Here is a 24200-nt window from a genome sequence, read left to right as displayed (position 1 = left end):
AGTCCAACATTTAAAATATTTTTTCTTGCACTATTTATATATGATCTTTTCTATCAATTACAGAAAGATAAATGAAACATGAGGATTATACGCATGGCACTTAGATTTTCTGAATTTTTTTATGTGCTAAAAAGGTTAGATTATGATTTTACAAAATGCACAAAGCTCTTCTACCCAAGTATATATGCATTCATTCATTAGAGAATTAAAGCAATATTCAGTGGTCCATGGGGGAAATATTGGCATTCCTTTTTAGAAACAAAGGCATGCTTAACCAGATTTTATATAAAACCTGCTCTGTAGCTTCTTACAATGTAGTTTTTACACACATTGTAGCAACATCACATGCTTATTCTGGAGTCTGGGAAATACCCTTGATTCTGCTCTGCCCTTCTCTCTCCAATTCATCAGTAAGTTCTGCCAACACTATTTCCAAACCGTTTTCCCAGAATGACTGCTTCTTTCCACCATCTTCTCTAGCCTAGACTATTGAAACATTGTCCAGTGGCTTCCCTGCTTCCACTTCTCCACACAGTTGCAATATATAAATATTTTTAATACATATTACTTCATATCTTCCCCAATTTAAATTTATCCAAAGGCATTTCATCACACTTACTATAAAACCCAAATCCTTATTACCCTAGCTTACCAAACCCAGCATATATAAAACTTCTTTGAGGCATGGCCTGAAAATTCACATCCCAATGCTATACTATCTAATAGTTTACTATTTCAGGAAATCTTTCTTGAGTAGCTACTATATATAAAGTGGTAGGCCATGCACTGTAGTTCCTATAATAAATAAATAAATACTCTCAACTGTGCCTGGGCTTTTTAGTAAAAATATACCAGTGAGGTGTTTTCACTCATATGTTTCGCCGTGATGCAATTTCACAGAGGTTTCAAGGTCCTCTCACTAATTGTAATAATCCAGGAGACATAGCCAGGAGAATATGAAATTCCATAATTAGAAATATATTACTTTGTCGAAATGTTCGCTTCTTTGTTGAACCTATATTTTAAAAGTAAATAATTTGGGGAAGGTTATCAATTTGTAACAGTAAATTCCATGTGGGAGTCAGTTTATTAAATAAGCTTTTCTAAGGTTAAGAAAGATCTTGCTTTTTGTGAGAACTCTGAACTCCAGGGATACCGGTGATAGGAGGGAATATGGAAAGTGGAACTCAATAGGTATTTCTTCACAATTCGACTTAACATTATTCTTAGTGTTTATTAGGGATTATCTGCCATGGTACATCAAAGAGTCTCTATTTATTAATATGCATACATAAAAGTATCTGTAGATAGCCCTCGTTGGTTTTGTTAAGCTGTGGAATAGTAAGTTTATAATTATTTTGAATCATTCTCACATTCTCATTTAATTTTCATTAAATAAGCTTTTATATTACAGTGTTAAATATTATATTTGGATGCACTTAACTACATTTAAAAATTGTCAGACAACAAACATGTATGTGAAAACTAGAATTCACTAAAATTAGTGCTGTGTAGTAACTTCCAATTTAGTGGCAGCATTTTTCAACTTATACATGTTTGTAATATAGGATAGTAGTACAACTTAGTTAAGCCCTAAGGATATTCAGTTCAGGATTCCATATCCCAGTGTTACTCATTTATGGAATTTGTGTATTAAATATGAGGAGAAATCAAGTTAAAGCGAGAAATAAATCTAAGTTCCCTGATGAGAAGTCTATATAACAATATAAATATATAACGTGTATGTTAAGCAGCTATTTTGCACAATGGAAAATAAACATTGGAAAAAAAATAAGATCAAGCAGAGAAAGTTTAAGAGAGGTTTGAATCATAGCATGACATATTTAAATAAGGGTGACTTGATGAGAAGAGTGATTTTTGTCTCCTAAAAAGTTCACTGACATTAGCATTTCTTATTATCACATTCATATTACCATTAATTTTTTCCAAGTGCACATGAGATTATCTTGAAGTTGGGAGAGATACATAATTTACAGTTATAAGTTACCATATAAGCTTACTTTATTGCATTTTTAAATCTGAACCAACACCTTTAGGGACTGTATGAATCTTCTGAAGTTATGTAAATTTTTTTACATTTACTAATTTCTTTGAGTGAAGATGTTTTGCTTTTAGAAGATCAACTGTAATCCATCACTGATAAAGAAGCTGGTCCAAAAAGACTGTATAAATGATCAGGTCTAAACTCAGTGTTTTAGATGAAGAAGCATAGATACATAGGGATTAAATTATAGGCAAAATGTCTCTCATCTATTTAATCACAGAACCTAGATGAAAAATCCAAACATCCAGATTTCTCAATCAGTGTTTTTCTACTCATCAGACTTCCTCTTGTGTATATTTATCTTTGATTTAAGGTTTTCATTTAATGAGTGACAATGATAGTCTCCCAAAGGAAACTGAAATCCTTACAGAAGTTAAAGTATTAGATCAAATCATCTGGTTTCCTTTTTGTTAAATTACTTTTAGGAAGGAGCTTCCAGAATGAAAGTAGGAGGAGCTAAATAATGTAGAATCCCCTACATCAAAGGCATGTTTTTCCCCTACTTTAAATTTCACTTTACATTGTCAGTTTGGAGTGGAAAAGAGGATTTTAAAAGAAAAAAAAAAACACAGGTTTTTTTTTTTTCAAATAACAGACTGGTTTTATTCATAAACTTTTTTTGTAATTACATAGGACTGTTGGTTACCGCCTACAGTTTAAAATTGCAGTACTTTTCATTTTTCATTTTTCAAGAACAGCTTTTTTTATATATTGTATAAAGATTCCATTTAGTATGTGAAGCCAGTGGAAGCTATCAGAGGAATGAAAAGGGATTCATTCAAATCTAATTTTTAAAAGGGCTCTTTTTTATGAAGCAGATGAGGTTCTCATAGGGCTCTGGAGGAGGAGGCATGCTCTGGCGAGCTGAGGCCTTGTCAACCTGGTGGTTGTCATTTGAGTAAGAGCCTTGGTGCTGTTATCCATTCTTATGCTATAATCCAAATAGGCTGCTACAGGTAGCTGAGCATAATGGGAACAGATAAACGTTCTTCTCTGCACAGGCAAAAAAGCAAATACAGTAAACTTTTCCTCTTACAATTGCTTCCTTTGGCAGTGCAATTATCAGTAAGGTTGAAGATGCCCTATTATTTTTTTAAATTAAGAAATATGAATAGCTTCTATCAAAAAGACACTTCTTGCCTTAATACTTCTTGTACACGTTGAGTTCTGACCCTTCTGTATCTCCACTAATAATCCTTGGTTTGGATTCACTCTTGATTACCCTGGGTCCCCCCTGGGCGAGTAAGTGATACGAAGCAGAAAGGAAGTAGACATATGGAGTCCAGGCTAAATGGTAGCAGTTTTTCTTGCTGTTGAATACTGGTCCTTGGAGAGAAATAAGCAACTTGGGCTTTGGGACTCTTTAGACTTAATTTTGCTTTGAAAATCCATTCTGAATGGGCCAGAATGCCATTTTTAAAAAGAGAAGCTGCCACAAAACAAAACAGGTTGACAAGTTAGAAATTATTGTACACTGCATTTGTAGAGAACAGAACATACCTTTAACCTGAAAAGCTCGTTATTGGGGAAAAGGTGCTGTACCACTCTTCAATTTATTGTATACAGCGCTTGTTGGAACTGATTTTATTTTGACAAGGTTATACAGGATCTGTTGTGCTCTAATAAGCTCCAATAACAAAATACGGTTGCATTTTTTGAATTCTTTCATTAGAATGTGAAAAAAAGGGCCCTTTTTCTGTTATTTTGAATTGGGAGTTATGATTTAGAGCTCTAACACTTTTAATAATACTGAAAGTCTGCATTCAGAATATAAGATTCTTCAGTGTGCTTCATTTTTATTTTTTAAATAATCATTTAGATTTGAAGACTGTTACCAGGAATCCCTGAAAATTATTTCATACATGTAAAAGGAGGAGGGAGGGACAGTTTTTTGCAGAGGTTTACCATATCTAAGGCTCAATTACTGGTTCATGTTATTAAAAATTATACCATAATCTACTGACAACATTGCTATTACCACCAAAAGATGTATTATTTATAAAGCACCAGTCAAATACAAAGCGTAGAGCTAGATACCCTGAGGAAGCACAGAAGTATACCATGGAGTCTATTCTCTGTTATCTTATCATCTTGTTAGTTCATGAAAAAAATGAAATAAATAAATAAATATATATATATATATATATATATATATATATATATATATATATATCATGGACTTGTGTGCCAAGTGAATGTTACAACTTCCCAATTTTCAACCATTAATTTCATGAAGAGGTTTTATATGTATTCTGTTTGCTGTGAGCTTTATTATTAATAAGAGTTAGAATAGTCAAGTGTGTTAATTGTTTATGTAAATTAGATAAAATTTTAAAATGTTACCATAGTGCTGCAATGTATTTTGATAGGTTTTCTCCACTGAGGTAGGGAGCAAGAGAGATGTGGAGCTAGTGAGAGGCACTTAGCTCTGGGTATGTTCAGAGTAGTGTGTCATGAATGTAATCATCATCGTCATGGGAGAGTGGTATTGGTAACAAAATGAGGGAAGCCGTAGATAAACTCAGAAAGCATCTAAAGGATTCAGGGAAGGGAAGTCAGCTGGGATTTATTTGGTCAAGTCTTCCCAGAACAGACAGGAATCAGGCAGAAACTTGAGAGTAGCATTCTACTAGGTGCATCAAGAAAAGGAAAGCTATTCTAAGATGAGACTAGACAATACTGAGAGACTGGGTCAGAGTAAACTTGTCCCAAGGCAAAATGACATGTTAAAAAACAAAGACATGTTGATTTATAAAGATTGAGCTAATAGTTTAATTGGAGAGATAGGTACATAAATACCATGTCATGGTGATAAATAATAAACATGTGTAGAGGTGTGTACGCAGTGCTTAAAAGCATTTGGTGAAAGATGTTAACTGTGTAGAATTGGGGGTTGCTTTACAAGTAAGATTATGTTTAAACTGGACTTGAAAGATGGACAAGAAAGGGAAAATTATTGTTGTGAATCAGGTTGTGGCTCTGAGAACATGGCAGCAAAGAGAACAGAAAGAGCTGAGTCTAAAACTTAGGGAAAACGTTTGTGTCAGGGCAGAAATCTTGGGTGCTGGGCTTTGGCTTTTTTGTTTATGTTAACCTGGCACTATAAGCAATAAAGACAAGGAGTTAGACATATGTGCTCTAGGGAACTCTAGCCCCTGCTTTTCCAGAAAACCTTAACATTGAGATGTCTCAAGACAATGATGGGTACAGATTGGAGTTCATATCACAGTCATCTGGGTTTTAAGCAGGAGAGAGGGTGGACTGATGAATTTATCAAAACAAAGTTTAGCCATGGTCCCTGAACAAAAATTTTAGTTTCCTGATTCAATGACTTTGTTGTGTGAGCTGAAATTGTGTTTCTGCAAGTGAATAGGTTCTTACAGAAGTAACCCATAGTATTTACATTGCATATATTTGTAACGCAACATTCATTCACATGAATAACTTTTGCAGCCTACTTAGACTCTGCATTTATTATGCAATTGTGCAGTTGACTAGATTTGGGGTTCTGTCTGACATTACTGAAATACTCCTGAATTTTCCTTTTACATTAGAATGGCATTTTGTATATGTTACAAGCAAAATGAAAACTGTAATTTATTCTAATTCAACCTTATGTGTAGGTAAAACTATAAGCAAATATTTTCACGTCTTGGAACCTTTACTTTTCTCAGTTTCCTATCAATAAAAATGCTCGTATTTTTCCCTTAAAAGAAATCCCTGATTTTACCATGGCTACTATAGTTTTCACCAAAATTATAAAGTTTTAGATAATGAATCATAGACCTGTATGAATTCACTTTAATATCTTATTTAAACCATGAAGCTATTTTAGCAAGTCTTATCCATTTTAATATACAGTGGGTAAGTAGTCACCTAAGACTTAGTCTGCCAGTGAAAGATGTTAAACATATAATCACAGTTTCAGAGAAATTGGTGTAACGTATTTGTATACATTGTGATAAAAATTTTTACCAACTTGAAAGAAATTGTTATATAGCAGTCAAATTTCTTATTAACTAAAGTATGTTTTAAATTTTGATTTTGAGGAATTTTATTGCAATTTCTCTTGTTTGAATTTAAATTATATCTAAATAATTTATATTATTTAAATTATAATCTAAAATAAATTCAATCTAATTATCTTCACTTTGTTCACTTCTCAAAATACCTTTTTTTATCCACCACATAGTTTATCAATGACTAACTTCATTACTTATGCCTTAGCATCTAGAAGCTGTATAATACAGCTAATATCTTTTGTAAATTATAAATGCTGAAATTCTTATTTTAGCCATTATGTCAGGCAAATTCAACAGTATTTGATTAAATCAACACATTCTCCAAGGAAAATGACAATAAAAATATTGAGCCCATCTTTGTATTATAGAATCAGAGATGAAATATTATATAGTTAATTGATTGACCTATCTATTAGATAGGTATCATTCTGAATTTTAATAAGTTGCTTACCATTAATTTTTCTTTTTTATTTATAGTTATCTTAGTGTCCATCTAAATATTCTTTAATAACAGAGTGTTAACCTGTAAGGCATATATTAAAATCTTCTAGAACTGACTAGTAATATTCAAAAAATTACTTATAATATTAATATGACTGAAGAGTATCTGGCTTTATGAACTGAGTAAATTAATGTCGAACCAGGATTCAGTTACTTTTATTTTGTGTGTGTGCATGTGTATAATTCTTCTGCATATAAATCAGTGTATTTTTATTCTTCAGAAATAAAAATGAGTATGCCTTAGAAGGGGAAAAAATGACCTACATTTTATATCCTGTACTATATTTGATTGTATATTCTTTGTATTAACAGTATAATGGCTTTAAAAATGTACCAGACATGCTCAAAAATGAAGCAAATGATTATTTGTGTTTCCAATTTCGTATTTCCTTATGAAAATGTAGCTCTATTGTCACAACCACTGTCTAAAAGGCCATAAGCAAATGCACCAAACCAGGACCTTTTAAATAATTGTTGAATGATGCCAAATATTGCCACTTGCTTGGAGAATTGGAAACTAGAGAGATAGATGTTTGGATTTAGGAAGACAACTCAGAGTTTTACTAAGAGTTAACAACCAGGCAGATAAAATAAATGATCTTGAGATGGAAATGTTGGAAGAACCTCTCTTATCTTTAGGAAATACTCTCTGAAATACAACTATATGTGTGTGTGTAATTTTGAGAGAAGGAAACGCTATCTCAGAGTCCTCTCATCCATTAAATGGGGATAATAATAGAAAACCCATAAATTTGTCATGATCGTTCACCACTGATCACAGTGAGAATTGCTTAGTGAGCCCTCGTGGCCTTACACCCTTTCTCAAAAAGTCTTAAATCAGGTCAAGATGGAGAGAGTTCATAAGGAGATGTAGAGTATGTGAATCTCAGGTCAGGCTCACACAGCTTTCAAAGTAGCAGGATATGTAGGCAAAGATTCATTTTGTTAGCAAGGAAATTTATTGAAGGAAGTTGTAAGTTGTGGTCTTGAAAATATATCCTTCAGAAAATAAAAACTATATATTAAAGACAGAGAAGAATTTTTTTGAGCGGAAGTAATTAAATCTTTTAGTTCTGTATTAACTACTTGACCCTGCTGGAATTGTTTTTAAAAAGTGGACTTTTCTAGGCCCCCTAAAATATGTTATATGTTTATTATGCTGTGAACAAATTCATCTAATAATTATTTATTGACCTTCTAAACTGTGCTAGGTGACACAACAATGAAGTAGGCAGAGTTCTTCCATTCAAAGATTAATTGCCAAGTTGGGAGGCTAACACCAATAAAATCAGAGCAGGTAGAAAGTTTAGATAGAAGTACCACATAATTTCCTTAGTCTTTCTGAGCATTCCAACCAATTTGAGTTAATCTTACATTGTTGAATTGTAGCTGATTTTGATCAATCTCCTGGTGTTGAGTATTTAGATTATTTCAGCTTTGCAATTTCACAATAGAGTCGAAATAATTGCATGAACATTCATGTAGGTTAAAAAGAAAAAGCAGAAAATGAAGAAATCCTCTATTTTTGCAAAAATGAAAATATTTAAGATGTTTCAGAACACATAGGATGAAATAATGTTACTAGTGACTAAAATATATATAACAGTGACTGAGAGAGATTTCTTATTTGATAGGTCATTGGCTTGACCTAATAGTCATGTTGACCAAGGTGCTTTCCATCAAATTCTTCTCAGCCAGTTTGTTTTTAGGTACATGTGAAGTCAAGGGGGAAGAATGAAAGAGAATGATGAGCAATTAAGCAGAAGCCAGACTCTGAGTCAATAATGGGTGGTGTTATCTCATCTATCTGGACAGTTTAAAAGACTCTAGGGAAGTCCACTTGAAGTGGATTAACAATTACCCATTGTTTTTATGTTCTTTGAATATTAGCTGTGGTGGGGGGAAACCTATAAATCATGCATTTTCACAATTACACGAAGTAAGGATACTGTTTAGTTTATATAAGAATGCTCATAGTACCTGAAAATATATAGACACTCTCCAAAACAAATCAGAATTTATTGTTACCCATCTTGGTTGATAGGGAATAAGGAAAAGAAATCCGAACAATGCGTTTGTTTTTTTTTGCTAACTAAAAAATTAAATTAAAATGCTAAAATCTGTCATTTTCACTCCAGTTGTTAAGACTCAAATGATATAGCTAACTTTGAAACACTGCTTTTCAAATCCAATGGAATTTTAGTCTCACCCTTTGAGAGCAAATAATCTAATATTTTATAAAGTGTGATAGACTTGGTAATATCAAGTTCTTTACATGGAGTTTTTCAGGACTAATATAATTATATGTTCTTATATTTGATAGACCCGGAAGATATTTCCCTCGGTGTTAATTAAATACATATATTTTGAGATCCTCATGGTCAAATGATTTTGCTAACAGATAAAGGATACATTATTTTCTATGTTAGATATGCATGAAAATTAAAATTACACATGCTTTTTAATTTAGAAAATGCTTTTTATTTACCTCCAGCCTGCCGAAACTATTTAGGAAAGCTTACAATGAAAATAAGACAATATTATACAAATTAGTAAACAAGAAGCATATGTGCACATATAGCATGTTTATTCATTTACACTGTTGTTAAAGTCAGTTTTACTTTATGATCATGGTGATCGCACTCCAGGCAATACCCATTTTCTCTAGTGATTAATGTAGCACCACTGGATTTTCAGAAGGTTGTTTTGTTAATTTGACTGGCCAGGAAACATTTTCCCTGTTGAAAAACAGGTGTAAACATCAGTACCAAAGATAACACATGCTGTTGTTTGATGTCTCTAGTGTAGAGAATTTAGCAGGTTAAAATCTAAGGATGAGTAAGGCTATTTATCAGAAGTGAAAGACTAGAAAAATTTTGGTGTAACTCAGAGACTTTGAGAAAATGACAGGAAGACTTTTAATAGCAAAATAATCTGTTAAGCACTCTGAATATATAGGGGTTGTGTGGCAAACATGTGAAATCAAACCCCAGCACAGTAATTACAGGTAATTTGTGAATTGTCTCTAATTTCCTCACTGTGTAAATTATATGCCCATCCACTTGAGACAAGATTTGACTCTGAGGATTTTACCGAGGTTTTCGTAGCTTGACACTGGCTATATTGTTTCAGTGTTCTCTATGCTGCTCTTCAAATTTTCAGCTGGTTTTGAGTGAAAGGCAGGAAACCCATTTCTGTTTATTATGTGCTCTGTATTGAAATCTCCTGTCAACTTTTGGCAACTTTGACTAATTATGGATTAGGGATTGAATGTTATGGTTCAAATCTGTGTTCAGTAACCTCTCCTAGGTATGCCAAATGAAATAAATCCTCAACATTTCATAATACTGAGTTCCGTGCTAGTTGACTCAATACTTGTTAAAGACTCCTAGGTACTGCCAAATTGTTAGAAGGCGTTACCAGCTAACCAGGGTAAGAATTGCAAGACTCTAAGCCGTACATTAACATCATTTGTGAGAAAAGCAAAAGCAAAATAATAATAATAACAATTGGCTTCCTTTTTGTTTGTTTCTAAAGATTGCTTTCATCCTATTTCTTATTAAGTTTTCCTAAAAAAAAAATCAAAAAGCATTTAACATGCATATACTCATCCATCGTTAACATTCCTTTAATCTTATATGGTGGTGTTATTTGTGTTTATTTTCTGTTGTTTTGTTTCTTTGTTTACTTCTTTGACAAAGCATGTCATTTTTTGTTTTATCTATCTGTATTTTGCTACTGCATGTCAAACTTTTTAAATGACTCAGCAGACAAATGAATTCTTGTCATTTTAAATTTCACTCTAAATATTGCAAACAATCTGCTTGTTCTCAGACATTGCTCCAACTTATTGCTTTGGGTAGGAGCAGGAGAAACAGAAGTGAACAAAAAAATGACAAGAACTGGGAGGTACAGCCAGCTTTGTACCTGATAATCTGTTTAAGCCTGTTAAAGTGAAACCTAAATAAGATGTATGTATTTATAATTTGAATCATTTGTGTTTCTCTTTTGTTTGCATGATATGATTTTGTTTTATATTTTGTTTTTTTCCACTCACCAGATGTTCCCAACACTTTGCCTCCCACTACTATCATCCCCTCCCTTACCACTGCAACAGTCACAACCACTGTAGCCATAACAACCAGCCCAACCACATCTGCAACAACCAGCAACATAAGAGGTACAGTATGCTTCTTTGTTACGGCCTGGAAAACACATTAAATGGAGCGTTAAAGGGTTTTTTAAAAAGGGTCGAGGAACTGAGATCCAATTTTACTTAATTATAAGAAGTAATTAAGTCACCCCAATTACTATCAGTTAGGGTTATTGGACTAAAATGTGAGCCAAGATAGTACATTATCATTTTTCTTAGTGTCATTTATGACTCTTGAAAATGTTTCAGAATATAAATTACAAATATATGGAGCTCTATAACATTGAGAATTTAAAATGTTATCATGGGACACTGTTGTTTTGCCTTACCTTATAAATGCAAACAAAGAAATAAGATATTCAAGGATACAGAGATAGTTTTTGCTTTTTTAAGACCCTATCAATGTTTATGATTTGTTATTCCTCTGCAATTAGATTAAAATACCTACATTCGTGAATTTATTCTAAAATTGACCTTATCCATGGGGTCACTATGAACTAGTCACCACATGGAACTTTTAAGTAAATATTCAACATATTATCCTAAAGTGATCTGCTGAGTGGATCTACTTATTCTACTAACAGAATTCTCTAAAAGCAGAATGCTCTAGATTGCCAGAAATTGATAATTTGGCTCCATGAGTAATTTCTTGTATGTTTACTAATAAGTATCTTTGCTTCAAGGAGAACAACCTAAAAGAAATTGAAGTAATAACCCTAAAGGGCAAAACATAATTACATCATGGTTTAGAAATATGAAAAGGCATTTCTAAGTAGTGATTAAGTGGTTAGTAGATAAAGAAGAAATAAAAAGTTGTTTGAGCGCATTATAGAAAAACACGTTTTAAACTTTATTTCTGCAGAAGCAATGTTCAGAGACAATTTGTCCTATTTAAGTCTGTCTTTTTCTACTTCTTATATGTGTTTTGTGTCATGTTGGCTATACTAATGCGTGTTAAGCCTAACTATTTTTAAATCATGGGTACTTTACAATAATATATATATCTAATTATAATTTCATCAAGGATAGACTTAACATTGTGTTTCTTTACTTTCTCTTGTTCCAGAAAAAAATATTTTAATATCTGTTAATTGTTAATTTTTAATAATTGTGTTAACTCTATTATACAGTATATAAGATTGAGAGCTAAAGTTTGATGACAGTAGGAGTAAGAATTTCTCAAAAACACCTGTTATTACTAAACAAGCTGTATTTGAGCTAAATCTGTAAGTAGAACGGTTCAAAGATCTTTCTCATAATTTATATTAAAATGGGAGGAAAATAATAAAAATGAAGAAGAAGGTAAAAAGTACTTCATGATATTATATGAAATGAAAGATATCTAAAGTTATACTTTGCTTTAATTTATTGTCTTTCTAAAGATTTGTACAGACGGTAATTCAAATAAAGTGTGATTATTGCATACTAACAAAATCTCTGTGATAATGTTAAGTTCTGAATGTACAAACAAGTCCTTTCGATGGAAAAGGAGAGAGATATATTAACCTTTATTTTTTAAAAAGACCTTCTTATAACAAGAAAAGCCTAATAATCAATGGTTCCTTCTTTCTTCAACAAATGTTTATTGAGTACCTGCTATGTATATATAGGTCTATGCCAGGCCCTAAAATTATGAAAATAAGAATTTTGTATCTAAAATCACTAGCAGTTAAATTAATGCATTTTCCCACAAATAACCAGTGCCTATGCTTAATTAGTAGAAAGTATTTATGTTCTTTTTGAATATATATATTAGACTAAAATAAGAGAAAATGTCTTACTTCAAAGTGAAGTATTTTAACAACATTCTTTTATATTTGTTCACATGCATCTTAAGTGAAGTCTTACCAATTTCATTTTAGCCAGCCTCTTAAAATGAAATCAGTTTTCTACTTTTTCAAGTAAATTTACTTTTTTATAGGTTTCCTAAGATGTTTTATGAACTTTGACACCATGAAATTTAAAAGTGCTGAAAAGAGTTCATTCTTCACTCAAAGGAACACATGAATAAATAAAACTCTAAGAAGACATACACACACACACACACACACACTTATCATTCCCTTTTTTTATTTAATAATTGAAAGAAAATATGTTGAAAATGGCACCAAGATATGTGAAAAGAAAATGTATTTTATAACAATTCATAGCATCTAATTTACATGAAAAAAATAGTAGCACCGACATTGAATGTTAGTCTGGTGTCTATTTTTTTCCCTCCTATCTTCAACAAACAAGTGGGGACTGAAGAAATCACCAAGCCCACTGCATGATGAATGGTCTAGTCCACATTTGAGGGAATGAGGGATTCAGTCAATACACAAACATTGTTATGATTTTTCTACTCTGTCCCTTTTAATTTATATGATATTTGTTTATTTAAGCATTCCCTATTAAATTAGAGTCTTCAGATGCAATTATATTTTAAGTGGAATTCACTTATCTATAAATTAGTGAAAGATGTTTCAAAATTATGGTCAAATAATATCATAAAAAGAATACGTGAAAAAAAAATAAGAATGTGTGGCCTAAGAAAAGCCGAGAGCTAAATATTTTCAGCTTGTAGATTTTTTTTTAAGTTTACTAATTTCATCTCTTTCTCTCATTCAGTAATCTGAAGTAAAATAACCATATTTAATTTTATTAGGTTTAAATGACATTTCTTTAAATTCCATAAACTATATTTCTTTATATATATATATATATATTTAATAAATGACCACAAATGAATCACTGTTCACTTCTCCATTTACACTCTTTCATCACCCCTGCTGTTGCTGAGTTTTCTATACTAAGATACGATAAACATCCAATTTAAACAAATTAAAGAATTACAGCTATGGCTATATTAGAAATCAAGATAAAAGAGAGGAAAAGAAGCTGCTCAAATGGTCAGTCATAACCTTGAGAATTTGTACATCTCTTCAGTTTGTACATGAAATGCATCCTTTGTGCAGGAAGAGGAGCTTCAACCATATGGGAGAAAGCTGGCAATTAGCAGTATCTTGTTACAAATAAAGGTGCTAAAACACAGAGAAGGAAGCAAACTTGAGCAGTCATGGGAAAGACAGAGAATAAGTGAGCCCTGGAGACATCTTTAGGTGTGAGCAGTGGTTTTTCTCTTTACAAAGGCTTTTGTCTTGAACAGTGCACCAAATTTAGCATCCACATTTTCATAAGAAACAGTTAATTCCAAGATTGTCTTGAGGATTGGATAGTATCTAAAGTTCTGGCAATATAATCAGCAATCAGCGTATGACAATTTTGTTCAGTTCTTTTTAGTAAAACAAATGTGTTTACATGTAGTTGCATCATACTATTGATAAAATGGTATATTTTCCCATAGTAATTCTAGTTTTAATTCTTGCAAAATTCTTTGGTGTTAGTGCACTGATTACATTTTAATTTCAACCTATTTTTAAATGACTATGTGAAAAAATTAAAAGTTAAAAATGGCACTAGTGTATATGGAACTTACTATATATCCTCAAATATAATAATTTATCAATTTTCTGTGAAATTTATGGTATTCTTGATTTGTATCATAAATCTAAAATCTAAACATTTTATAAATCTCTTAAGTATTTTGCATTACCGAAGTCCTTTACAATACATTTTAATTTCTGCTTTTAGAAATTGCAGTTTTTTTAAGACTAGTGACCTGATCAATCCTATCATCTAATTCAGAAAATACATACACACACACACACACACACACACACACACACACGTGCACTTATATACATATACTCTTATAAATGTTTTAGGGTTTTTTTAGGTCACTATAGTAAATTTTAATCAGATAAATTTTAATGAATTAAATATGATCATTTATAAAATTGTTCCAAATGAACTGATGTGATTTCTAGTATTAATACTATTTTTTCATGGTTTGTTTAACTTGAAAACATTTTTTTAAATGTTTATCATATTGTATAATTTTAATTTTATAACTGTCTCATAATCTAGGAATTTTTAGCAGCACCCTCATTCACAGATAATGATATAAAGTTATTGAAAATTCAGGAAACAAATATGAGACATAGGGACATGTACTAGTGATTATGTCTACTTATCATGATTTTTAAAATTAAAATTCACAAATGAATCTTTTGTACTTACCAAGAGAGAAAAACTCTTAAACTCTTAATTTGTTTAGGAGTTACCTGTTTCTGCCTTTGCAAGACTCTTAAGTATGCTACAAGAATAGAAATACATGGGAGGAACATGTGAAATATCTGATATACTGCCTCTCCTAAAACTGAGCCTGTTCAAATACATCATGAATTTTAATATATTAGGGGAAAAAATCCTAAAATTGATGATGAAATTGTTTATATAATCTATGTAAAAATCCAAATAAATTATTGGTTCAAATATAGATTTAGTTTTACATCAGACTTTATAAATGGGTAAAATAATTTTTTGTTAATAAAATAATATCATTTGTCCTGTAATCTCAACCAAATTATTAGCTATAATGAGGTAATTGCATTGGAACCATATTTCAGAATGGCCATGCAAAATGAAAACAAAGGACGTATTTTTTTTAAAGGTAAGAAATCAGTCATTATCAAACTACCTCCAGTGAATAATAAAGACCAATCTCACCAAATCTATAGCTGGGTCCTATTGTATTGGTCCCAGTCTACTGACAGTGATGCTTTAGGTTAGGAATGCTTGCCTCGGTTCCCATTACGTGTACGAGCCCCCACAAACATTTCCTCTACTAGGGCCAGTATTGTGGTTGGACCAGCTCGAGTTCTTAATGTTATCACAGTATGCACTTCAGCAAGAAACTGACAGAGAACTTTAAAGAACAAAATTTACTACTCACAGATCCTGGCGGACCACATAGCGAGGTCACAGGTAGAAAGAGAGAGAGAGCACAGGGTCCTGGGGCTCTGCCTTTATTAGGGTTCAAAGGTGGGGTGTTGAGTTTCATGGGTTCACTCTTTATTAGCGAATTTAAAGCATAAGAGTAGGAATTAGAGCTCAGGAAGGTAGAAGCCAGGTTGCTCAAAGTGATCAGTTGTCTAAGTTACCCAGGGCTTTCTGAAATAAAGAACTTCACAGGTGGGGCAGCCTAGTTCCTTATCTGGATGTTTTGCTACAGCTGGCAATACGTTTATTCAAGATGGATGTCTTTTGAAATGGGTGCTTCCACTTACACAATCAATAGCTTAATGTCAAGCACTTACACTATAGGTACTCAATTCTTCACAATTAGATTACACACTAATTTAGTTATTTATGTTTAAAAATACAACATTGAGTAAAATATTTTAAATTCTTCATGTAAAGTAAAATGCATTTTAGCATGCTTTAGAATGAATATAGCTCCAGTCTAGAATTAAAGATCCATAATTTTTAGCCCATATGCTGCCATTGTAATTTTCAAATCATATAAATCATAAAACTTAACTATTTAAACGTAAGTGAATTTAGAGACCTGTTTGACCATTAAGTACAATCCTAAAATATTGCTCTTTAAAAGATCTTCCCTATTTGAAGCAATCTTAGTGACTTGTAGAAAAAAATTGTATATCCACAGTTAAGCTATATGAAATGCAAATAAGTTGCTAAAGTATTTCCTTTGTGCCAGCATACAGAAATTGAGATGAATTGTACAATTCTACTCATATTTAATATGGGTGTTTTTAATGAACTACAATTGCCTAAAATGTTGATTATGAAATAGTATTTTTGTATGCAGATTTCTTTACTTCAGTTATTTTTTAATTTCTCTGGTTTCAAAATACAATAAGCTAAGGTAAAATAAATACAAAATGCATATATGTGCACATCAAACCACTATCTGAAGCATCTATTTAATTAAATCAGAATAAAAAGCAATAATGATCTGGCCCCTGCTTCTAATTTCTATTTCCTTTATGTCAAAAGAAAAAATCTAGTCTATCTGTATTTTATTTTTATTTGATTTCATTAATGTGTTCCCTCCTTTCCTTTTTGGCATAGATACTTAAAAAAAAATAGGATACAAAGAGATAAAGAAACATTTATCAGAATAAAAGAAAAAGAACACCAGCACTGAGAAAGAATGAATGGAGTAAAAATCATTATAGCTCTGCATTAGTCACAATAAATGCATTCAAACAGAGCATCTGCAATGGTAAAATATATCATCTTGACACAGTTAAATCCCAAAGTGTGCAAATCAAGAAATTGTTTATGAGCTTGTATTATGAGTATTTAGCTATTAAAAATGTTCTGGTTTTATCGGTGGTAATAAAGCACAATTTGCATGGTGTTGTGAGCTTTCAAAAATTAAGTGTCAATATGTTGGGCTTTTTTTCACTTGACAAAAATTAAGTAATAATTCAGTCTCCAGATGGTCCATATACAGGGACCTGCTTATCTGCAAAAAGACAGGTTTCCACATTAGGCTGTAAGTGTAGCTCAATTTCCACTAGTCTTTTTAAAAACAATAATTATTGTATAAAGTTGACTTTCAAAATTAAATATGTGAAACATAGTTCATCATGGAAATAGGATACTAAAATGCTTCTTACTTGGCAAGAACAAACACCACGTATGATCTATAATTGGAGGTGCTCTCAACCTTACTAAAAGTACCATATTGTTAATACTGAAGGGAGTGGCTACAGTCTGGATATGAGTAGGGTTGCTGATTGGGTTCCCAGTCCTTTAGCCAGCTATGAACGCACACAGTTGAATATTAGCAATGTTTCAGATTAGATTATTCCAAAATAGCACAGAATGCTAAAGTTATTCTTTCTATTCTAGTAGATCTTATTTGGAATAAGAATCACTTATTACATATGACCATTTTTAAAACTAAATGGAGCATTTGCCTCTGAATTTTATGAAGTTGAACTCTGGCAAAGTTTGAAAATCTCTTAAATGTTACTTATTTCCTTATGGCATTTGGGAAATATTTGAGGAAAACTGGCATTCGTATTTTCTCTCCAGTACCACCTATTAAGGGAAGCATAACACTTATGCTCTATCCTATTTTCTAAGGGCATTCTTGTGGCTTGTGCAATTTAAAACATCAAACATTTTTAAGAGTTTCATTTTAAGCTTATTTATTTCTTGGCTTAGATCAGTTTAAACAGAAATATTTGTTCCATTAGTTTATATTTCTTTTAAGTAAACAGTTCTAATATTGTTTCTACTTCTATAAGTGTAGAAGTATCTTAATTGATTTTATGGTAATAATTCTAGATTTAATATAATCTAATACTAGATACATTTCCTGCAAAACAACCTCTAAGAGAGAGAAGAAAATGTCCCCTAGTAGACTCTGTACCATTGTCTTGAATTCATCTCTATATAATATGCATATACATATAAATATTACATTAAAATGTCCCATAATTATTATATTCCAGAAAGCACATTGCTATAAAATATTAAGACTAAATGAGTTACTTATTATTAGGAGGATAATCTGTTTTATATTTTAAAAGCTTGGGCTACAAATATGAATAAATGTATTTCCCGAACATCTCTGAAATTATTTTAAAAATCATTAATAAACCAAACTGGTTGTGTCTTTCTTACTAACCAATGAATTAAATTTATGAGCTGTGCCTTTGAAGCTGAGAAGATTGCTGGCACTGCCTTTGCTTCTTTGACACTCCACATGAAACACAGTTAATAACCTCCCATGTAAGCTTGGAGAAACACCGAATTGATACTAATTATACCAACTTTGGGATAGAAGGTGACCTTGACTTCAGCTGGAACTTTCTGCCGGGACAGTAAATAAGAGCAAATGCCACAAAGCATGACTTCTGCGAAGAGTCTAATACAATCTATTAAATGTAAGTTCTTGGAATTGCAGTAAGTGCTGGGATAATTGTGATATTTTAAAACATCTCTTGCTTCACTACTACAACAGTTTCTTATTTTTCTAGATTTTAAATAATCTCTCATTAGTTTTCTGTACTCATTTAAATTAAGCTGTGGCCAGGAAATTAAAAGCTACTTGATGCAAAGTGTGTGTGAGGGGACTGCAGGGCAAGGAGACAGAGTTTTCCAAATGGCTTCTCAAATATGTACGTAATATTTATACAATTTTAGTATTAGAATTGCTTATGCTGAAGCTCTGATAATACTGACTCTTCAATAAGGAAATGTCTTTATAAAAGTATTAAGAAAAATGACTATGAAAAAGCAATAGTGCCAGTAGATACACAAGTTTAAACTATTGCCAGAAAACCTGTCAAGACCAATGATGTGTAGCAGTTTCACAGGTAAAAATCTTAGTTCAGTGTTAAAAAAGAGTCAATAAAATTACTCTAAATGCTAAGAGGTGAGGGAGAATAGAAACTCAGCTCTCTTCACTGATATTGTTTAAAGAATTACATTAGTGTAAAGGGAATTCTGTTCAAAGTGTTCAGTATAATAAATGGAATTACCTAAGACTAGTTATTTTTCCTTTTAGAAAAAACAGAGATGAACTCAACTATTTCCAGGGCTGTCTTATTTAACCCACTAGTAAGCAAAGAATGCTGATCAATGAAAGTTTAAATAGGAATGGAGCACTTTGAAGCAACATGAGGAATTGCATTAGATTCACCAAGAAACATATTTTTTTCAGAGGCATTTGAACCATTTTTGATGTCTAAGCCCAGGTTTCATAGGAAGGAAGCACAAATGCTCTTTCTAGGGTAGTCTGTGTTAAACTGGGTAAGTTACAATAGTCTTGATACATTTTTTTTTCTTTTTCCTTGAAGTCATTTTCCTTAAGTATTAATTATAAGATTATTACTTTTTCCTAGTATAGATAGTGTGTTACTCAGGATATCAGCAGGGCCTGATGGCAGTCTCAAACGGGTGTAGCTGAAGAGTTTTTAATGAGGACACTTTCACAGACTTACAGACAGAGTTTGGGGAACTAGTAAGGGAGGAGGACAGTCCAGCTCGCAATAGTAGGATGCCAGCACTGGGCCTAAAGAGCCAGAGGAAGTGAGCAGGGTTATCTCAGTCAGAGAAGAACTGGAGCCAGAAAAGGGGCAGCTCGAGAAGAGCAGTGGTCACAGGACACAAACGGTATCTCACTCAACCAGGTGGGGATATTGGAGCAGGAGGGATAAATTTCACACCTCTTTCTTCTCTCATCGTCCAATAACTTTCTATTAGTTGAATCCCTCTGAAAATCAGAGATCAAGTAACCTGAGCAAAGCAGTGCACAGAAGTCAGGTTCCCAGAGCAAAGATCAAGGCACAAAAGGATGAGGGATGGATTTAGGGACCAGATGGAGAATGAACAGTGGAGATACGTGTGTTTAGCACATTATCTAATTTGCTTAGAATATGTTGTCTAATTTGTACACTTAGGGTGATTTAAAATGTCAGATTTTATCTTAGTCTTGGATTTCTCTCATAGACATGCATATTATAAGTCTATAATAGAAAACTAGTAATGGTGGTAAGAGAGCAGCCCTCCCAATTCACTTTAACACATAATTTCCCTTTCCAGGCTTAAGTTGGAGAGACAAGTGCTCTAGATGGTTGAAGGCAGATTACGAACCTGATAGGGCTGGCTTTGTTATTAGACACAAAGAAATGTTTTTAAAGTCTATTTTTATCATTTAAATAACCTACTTTCCAAGAGAAAGCCATTTTTAATCTTGGTATGAGGACTATCCGTCTAGTTTGTTGGGTGATGAGAGATCCCTCATTTGAAATATTTTCAAATCTACTTGTACGAACGCAGACTATATATTGGATTTGAACTAAGGGCTTTGAAAATAGTTGCGGGGAGGCAGAAGCTCTAAAAGTGAGCTAGCCATAAGTTAATAATAAACTGATATAGATATGTCTTATTAACTTTCTATTTAAGGTATTTTAGTGTCAGTTAGACAAATAATTTTCAGTCCTGAGATAATAGCTTTTCAGCATAGGAAATCATTTTCTTGAGAGAAGATTTTAGAAAGAGCAATCATAGTCTTTAATATATAGCATTATCTCTATGCCTTTGATGTTTTTAAAGTATGTGTACATTATTAATTGAGTTAAGTTGGTAGATTGGAAACATATAAAAGAAAACCAGTTCAGCTTGTTTTCACTCTGAAATATGTTTGTCTGTGCGACAGCTTGTGTCCCTTAGCATTTCCCTCTGATAGGTCAGAAAGTTTTGTTCCAAGTGGGATATTACAATAGTTTTTTAAAAGGACTAAGAAAAGCATTCTAATTTTTCTGGTATGTCTGTCCTCTCCCCTAGTTCTGAAAGTTAGCTGGAAATTCAGCACTACATCTCAGAATGCTGCTTTAGGGAACCACAAACAAATCTTCATATACTTTTCTCTCAGTCTTACAGGTTAAATCCAGATATGTTCCATCTTAATTCCAAGGTGAAAGAAATGAGTATGCAAATAAGAAGTAAATTCTAAGGGCTTCTCTTAGTAGTTCATGTTCATATTTTTAATTTCTCTACTCAGTTTGGCAATATGTCAATGTAATTTTTCCATGTTAGTATATCAATGTGGGAGTTTTAAAGTAACTTTTAAAATGATAGGATGCTTTAGTAAAAGCTAAAAATGGTAAAAGAAAAAAACCACAATTTAAACATATAGTTATCGATTCACTAGTTTAACAAAATATGCCATATCTGAACTCATCATGAGATGGTGAAAATAATTGCTGGGGGCAGGATATTTATGTTTCGTCCTGACTTGGCCTCTGGACATGTGATCTCAGGCAAGGAAATTCATTTCTCCTCATCCCAGTGGACTATGTGAATTCCAGGTGTGTCTCAATTCTGAGTCCTCCACCAGGATTTCAGGGACGAGTATAATTTTGGTTATTTTTTAATCAGAGCTTGTAGGTAAAATCCCTTTGCCATTTTAAATAATTTCAGTAATTCCCTTAGCATTCTACACTTCCAGCTTTTTATGTTTGAATGCTCTGAAAAGCTAAAAGAGTAAAAATGAATTATGAGACTCTGACCACTCACTGTATTTGGCCTTTTGGTCACCTTTCTCTAGCCATTGACCCATCTCTTCTCCCGTCACTTCCATTTGCACACTCATTTCCCTCCAGTGCTTTCTCTTACAAACCTTTATACACCTGAACATCACTCTACCAGTAAGATTTCCAACCTTACATTATGAGGTAAAGTAAACATTGAGTTCCAGCTATGATGGCCATAAAACTAATGTGTACAGTCCATTTTCACAATTCTGCTGTTGGGCCCGGGTCTCTCCTGGTCAGCTACTTTGTAGCCAAAGTCTACAGCTTAGACAAACTTTCTGATACTCTTTTCTGTTGGAACTTAAGATATCCCTTTTGACTGCATTAAAATGGTTATAGAAAAATTGTGAAGATTATGGCTTCTGGACTCATATTATCTAGGCTCTTTTTTCCACTTTGCCACTCATACGGCTTGTGACTTTCCTTAAACTCTCTGTGCCTCTGTTTCCTGACAGAAAAAGCATAGAAAATAATAATAGTATCAACCTTACAATGTAGTTTTCAAAATTGAATGTATTTTTACATTTAACTTGCTTTAAAAAATGCCTTGCTCATAACAAATACTTAATAATTGTTAGTTTTTATAATTATTAACCATTTTTTAAAAATTTAACCATCTAAACAAGGTAGGATAAAAGTGACTGCATATTTGTTAGTATCAATGAGATGAACTGACAGTTGCTAGGTTAAGGCTACAATGTATGGTTAATAGACCATCCTTTAAATCATGTAAGTCCTCTTTGAAATCTAAAATTTAAGGATTTCTGTGATTTACAGTCAATAAGATAAAACAGAGTCCCCGTGTACTTCCTTATTATTCAGTCCAACCAGATCAATTATCAAATGAATCAGAAACATAATTTTTAAACAAAAATAATTTATTTTATAATTACTTTTCTAACTGAATATTAACAGGCATTTAAATGGCCTTCAGTAGCAGAAATATCTAGTTTGGATCCCAGGTTCATGATATGCACATTATACCTTAAGCTCTAATTTTCTCATCTCTAAAATGATTGTATTAACTTACTTACAGGGTTATTTTAGGCATTAAAACAAATATTAATTTTCTGTTATTGTCATAATATGGATGATTTTCTAAATATAGGGGATTGTTATGTATTAAAGTTATATACTATTAATTTTTTTTAAAATTCAGGCTTGTTAATTGCAAGTGACACCATTTTCATGTTAAAATATTTCATCATCATTAATTAGTGCAACTTAATATTCATCTTTGATATATTGACCCAATAGAACCAATTATCTTAAACAACCAATTAATAAATCCAGTTGGTTAAAATATATTTAAACTCCTCCAGTAAATTATTCTATAAAATATTTGGGAAATTACCTAAACACATTCAAGATTTAGCAGACTTATTTCTCATTGATTAGTTACATTTCAAAATTTATTTATCCTTCTAACAATTTAAATCATTTTTCTGTATTTCTCATTTTAAACAAGTTTATCATAGATAAATTAGTTCTAAAATGTTAAGCAAAATGAAGGAAAAGGTCATTCTTTATCCCATACTCTTGAAAGAAACTGTTATAGTTTGGGAATATTAGAAATTTTTTAAAAATCTACATGTTTATAGTATTTATACAAAAATTATTATGTGAATGTTATTTTGCATTTTATCACTTTTCTATATTGATTATCTTACTTGTCAATGATTATAATTCCACATCTCTTTTGATGTTTTCCTGAGTTTAAATGAACTTCTTCAAATGAAAGGACAAATATAAAAAAGTGTTTCGTTTCTCCAAATTCTGAAAATTGTAATTTTCAGAATGTTTTTTGTATTTAGTCAGCGTTAGTTTACCTATAGTGAAATATTAAACTGTAGATGAGTTTATGGTTCCAAATATATATTGAAAATATAGATAGACAGCAATTTTTAAAATTTTTTGAAGTCCAAAACAATTAAGAGATCCAATGAACATTATAGTTAAATAGTATTTTACCACTTTACTGAGTGGATTAATTTAATTAAAACTCAGTATTTTATAAGCTCTAAATATCTCAATAATTTACTACTCAGTATGTGGCAAAAATACCTATTTTGAAAAGGTATTTTTTAGAAGTCACACTCATTGATTTCAGAATAAAATGAGAGATCTGCATTATTATTATCATGATAAACAGTTTAAATAATCTTCTACCCAATATTAAATTATTCACCTTAAAACTTTACTCTTTCTTAAGTGATACTCAACATTTATCTGATGTCAGGTTTATCAGCCACAATGTCCCTGAGTAATTCTTGTATTTATTGGGAAATTTTAAAATGGTAGCAGAATTACAGAATGATAGAAATAATCTTCAGAGCCATGCAGCCTACCTTAACCTTCACTTTCTAGGTGAGAAAATTGAATTGAAGAAAAATGAGATTTTTTTTATGGCCATATGCCATTTGATGCTCTAACCAGGCCTAAAACCATATTCTCTGGAATCATTTTTTTCTTTGACAGTAATCCATGCTAGGTAT

The 24200-nt window shown here is 31.9% G+C and overlaps 1 protein-coding gene across 3 annotated transcripts in view; it reads left to right on the top strand.

Annotated features, from left to right (window-relative positions):
• Positions 1 to 24200, top strand: part of CADM2 (cell adhesion molecule 2) — a 945585-nt gene that overhangs the window by 867864 nt on the left and 53521 nt on the right. For 2 of the 3 annotated variants that reach the window (XM_010978531.3, XM_031457658.2), the window contains one exon: positions 10649 to 10768. The exons of the other annotated variant lie outside the window; for it this stretch is intronic. In XM_010978531.3, coding sequence (XP_010976833.1) covers positions 10649 to 10768 — 120 coding nt within the window. The remainder of the gene's footprint in view (positions 1 to 10648; positions 10769 to 24200) is intronic. 3 annotated transcript variants of the gene reach the window in all.

Source organism: Camelus dromedarius, chromosome 2 (assembly GCF_036321535.1).
Source record: "Camelus dromedarius isolate mCamDro1 chromosome 2, mCamDro1.pat, whole genome shotgun sequence".
Lineage (NCBI taxonomy): Eukaryota > Metazoa > Chordata > Mammalia > Artiodactyla > Camelidae > Camelus > Camelus dromedarius.
This window is presented reverse-complemented; position numbering and strand designations above follow the sequence as displayed.